At 25.4% G+C, this 4,004-nt stretch overlaps 2 protein-coding genes across 2 annotated transcripts in view; one reads left to right on the top strand and one right to left on the bottom strand.

Annotated features, from left to right (window-relative positions):
• LOC110427071 (signal recognition particle subunit SRP54 2) overlaps nt 1-508 on the bottom strand; it is a 4,670-nt gene extending 4,162 nt beyond the window's left edge. Inside the window, exon 1 of the mRNA XM_021442460.2 lies at nt 130-508. Within this exon, the coding sequence (XP_021298135.1) occupies nt 130-360 (231 nt within the window). The 5' untranslated portion in view covers nt 361-508. The remainder of the gene's footprint in view (nt 1-129) is intronic.
• A 2,952-nt stretch (nt 509-3,460) lies between these two features.
• LOC110427270 (homoserine O-acetyltransferase) overlaps nt 3,461-4,004 on the top strand; it is a 1,582-nt gene continuing 1,038 nt past the window's right edge. Inside the window, exon 1 of the mRNA XM_021442758.1 lies at nt 3,461-3,737. Coding sequence (XP_021298433.1) covers nt 3,504-3,737 — 234 coding nt within the window. The 5' untranslated portion in view covers nt 3,461-3,503. The remainder of the gene's footprint in view (nt 3,738-4,004) is intronic.

Raw genomic sequence — 4,004 nt, 5'->3', positions numbered from 1 at the left:
ATTTCCTCAAATAATTCAAAATACTAAAATAAAAAAAAAAACTCTCAACAACATTTCAGCTTTACGAAAATTCTCAATTCAAAGAAAAAACAATAAAAAATTTATGTTTCAAAAAAAAAATTGAAATACCTGTTGGATGATTTTGCGCTTGTTATGACCGGCGGCTAGATCATCAAGATTGACGATTTTCTTAATATTAGTCTGCATATCGCGAACGAGCTTGAATTGAACATCGGACTGGAGAAGAGCCCTCGTGATTTCGTTCAGGCATTCGTTCAAAACCTTCTCGTCGATTATCGTCGCATTGCTCATCTGCTGTATCGCCCGGGAGATACTCCCTCCTAATTGTGCTAACACCATTTTCGCTTGATTTTGCTTGCGGAAATCAAAGAGATTATTCTTTCTTGAGAGATTTTGAGAATTGAGGGTTTCTAGTTTCTGAGAAATCTGACTCGAGGGAAGAAAAGGGGAGATGAAAATCCTAGTCCAGGGGAAAACAGCAACCGGAAATGATTGATTTGGGCCGGGTTTTGGGCTGACGTTTCTGCACATTTAGACCACCCGGCCTAAGCTTGGTTTAGTCTATTTTGATTAGCATATTAAATTAAGGTATAAGGCTTTAAATAAATTTTTATTTTTTTAATATGTTTAATTAAATTTTTATATTTTTATTTATAATTAAATAAAAAATTTTAATTAATAATTAATTAATTACTATTAATCAAAATACCACTCATTTGTTATATAAAGATTAAAATTTTTATATAATCATATAATCATGTTATACCAACATATTAGTTAATGTAATTAATCAATTATTAATTATAAAAATTTATTTAATTTAAAATAAAATTATAAATATTTAATTAAATGTAATAAAAAAATAAAATTTTAAAATTTTTGAATAACAAGATTAATTCAAGTTTAAAGAATATTTTCTTCTCAAGTTGGAAAGATTAGATTTGGAAGGAAGGTAAAAGTGCGAATTCATCCATTTTACTTTCTCTTCTTATATTGCTAAGGAAGAGAAGGAAAAAAACAATATTTTTCTTTCGGTCACTTTTCCTTTCTTCTTTTTTCTTTCCTATCAAAAGATTAGATTAATATGTTTGGTTTGATTTTTTTAAAATTTAAAAATTATTATGAAACTTTTATAGAAAATAATAACTTTCAAAATTAAGTTAAAATTGTTTCGCATATTTACTTTTATAAGTTTTTTTTATTTATAAGCTGTTTGAAAAAATAATGCATATAATTTTTAATTTTAGTTAAAATTATCATAAAAGGTAATTGCTAGGTCTTCGTTTTTTTTTTTTCTTAATACTCTTTGCAGAGAGAGATAGAAGAGATAGATATCGCGATTTGCGTTAGAAAAAAATAATTTGTAAAAAGAGGGAGAGGAAAAGGAGATCTATTGAGAAACGAGATATTTTTTGAAATGATAATATTATGATTATTTTTAATAAATAAGGATATTTTTAAAATAGAAAAAAAAAATTCAAAAGTTGACGTGTTTTTAAAAGAACTTGAAACTCTTGTTTCTTTTAGATTTTTTTTAAAAAAAAGTTATTTTTTTAAAAGCTTCTCAAAATTCTATTTTGTTTGATTCTTGTTTTTCAAAAAATAAATAAATTGAACAAAACTAAGCAAAACAAGCACTAAAAGTTCCTAATAATCATTTCAAACTCTTCTCTCGAAATAGCTAAATAGCATCTATACATGTAATATATAATCATGCACTAAATTAACTTTATAATTTTGACAAAAGAAAAATCCGACGCTATTTGATAAGAAGGAAGAGAAATAGAAGGAAAGAAGAAAGGTGAGAAAAGAAAAAAAAGTATAATATCTAAAAAAAATCTAAATTATTTAAAAAAATTTAAATAAACTTTTATATTTTATTACATTCAATTAAAGTCTTATATTTTCATTTTCAACCGAATAAGCCCTTATATTTTTTTTATAGAGAATGAAATGCTTATTGTCACTATTGAAAAAAAAAAAAACTTTACAAGGAACAAATGTTAGGGTTGTTGAAATCACCGATTACAGTTACTTATTATGTATTTTGTGTATTACTAAGTTGTGTGTTACAATCTACATTCGCAACTCTTTAATAGATTACTATTAAATAATTATATAATTTTTGATTTTTTTGTACACATTGCAATTGATAAATAATTTTATAAATACTCATGTAAAGTGAGTAGCATATGATTATTGAAATGTAAATATATTTCAATAATATTGGTTTACTTATATTACTGGAGAATATCACACAGTATACTCTAAGAGCATTTGGCATAATGCTAATGAGGAACATTTCTTATAATTAAATTACAAGAGTCATACTCTAGGAAAATGGAAATTAGTATTTCCTATAAATATTTTCTGAATCGGAGTAGATAAACTCTAACTTTTATGACTAAAGCTGTTATTAAAAAAAAATATTTTAATAATTAATATTTAAATACTATATTATTTTTATCATGTTATTATTTATATGTTAAACGTTAAAGTTAAAAAATTAAAATTATCTTAAAAATAAGATAAATTTGTTTAATTTGATATTTTCATAGATAAGGACAATTTAGTAAAATTATATTACATTCTTAGTAAATATTTTCAAATCAAACACTGCAATGTAATCTTTTTAATAATCACATTGCTTATAATCATCACTTTTTTATAATATATCAAACTCAATAATCACATTTTTTTGCAAAATACCAAATGATCACTTAGTGGTTTCTATAATAACTATTTTGAGGTTTTCTCTCAAAATAGCTAAATAGTATATGTGATTACTATGAAAGATGAAAAAAATATAAAATAAACTAGAGGTAAAAATTATAAATCAAAATTTTAATTTAAGCAAAAAAAGTGTTGACAAAAATAATTAGATTACAATTATTTGAAATTTGGGGATGATATTTGATAAAGAAATGTATTTAAATTTTTGTAATTTTTGTATTATCAATTATTTATGATTTTTCCAAGTGCTATATCCATTTTATGATTGTTTATTAATTTATTTGTATCTTTAGATTTATTTTATTTAATACATATACATACATATATATATTTATGTTAGTTGTAAAGGAAGTGGATGGAGATTTTACTAACTAATATTTTTATTTTCATTTTTTTAAGGTTTCATGGAGATTTTTCAGATATAATGTTAGTTCTTTACTCTAAATTTTTTCTTCCATAAGATAATTATTTTATTTTTTTGGGTTTTTTTATTATGTTTTCTTGAAATTTTATTTTCTTTTTTATGTCAAATTTAATTCAATGAAATAATATGAGTAAAAAAATCTAGTATTTTTCAATTATAAGAATATTAAAAAGTAAAATAGCATTATTTAACATAAACGAAAATAAAATAATTATAGAAAAAAAAAAGAAAAAATGGAAAGCCAAGAGAAGGAGAGCACGCCAGGTGTAAATTTCACACGCTTCACCTATCTGCTCCGCCCCCATCAAAGTGCATTAAACAAAAAATGGCAGCTTCAACCCTGGCAAGCGGATTCCCGAAGCTCTGCTACTCCACCCCAAGTCACTGCCGATTACATCCCGCTACTAAGCTTCAAGACACAGCAAAGTTTCTCGTCGACGCCAAATTCTGCTCTTCAACCACCTCCTGTCAACGCTCATTTCGCATTCGAGCTGTTGACTCCCAAGCAGAGGAAGAAAATCCAAGCTTGGATGAACCCAATGCTGGTTTCATACCTCAGGTCAGTTTCTTAATCTTTTTTTTTTGTTTTTTCTTGTCTGAAGAAATATGGGTATTCTGTAAAAATCCAAAATTTATCGTCCTTTAATGTACTTCAGTTGAATTCTATATAAATCATTTGCTTTCTTTTCCTGTCTTGAATTACTGTCTAGTTGTTTCCAAGCTGTGGTTGATGCTTTGGGTAGCGAAAGGGTCTTCATCTATCAAGCAAGGGCATGGTATTCAATAATTTGGCATTAGATTGCAGCTTTTGAAACCAAATAATGAC

The sequence above is a fragment of the Theobroma umbraticum genome, unplaced genomic scaffold (genome assembly GCF_002168275.2).
Source record: "Theobroma umbraticum cultivar Fairchild unplaced genomic scaffold, ASM216827v3 scaffold_228.0, whole genome shotgun sequence".
NCBI lineage: Eukaryota > Viridiplantae > Streptophyta > Magnoliopsida > Malvales > Malvaceae > Theobroma > Theobroma umbraticum.
Note: the sequence above shows the minus strand (reverse complement) of the source record. Positions and strands in the feature narration are given on the sequence as shown.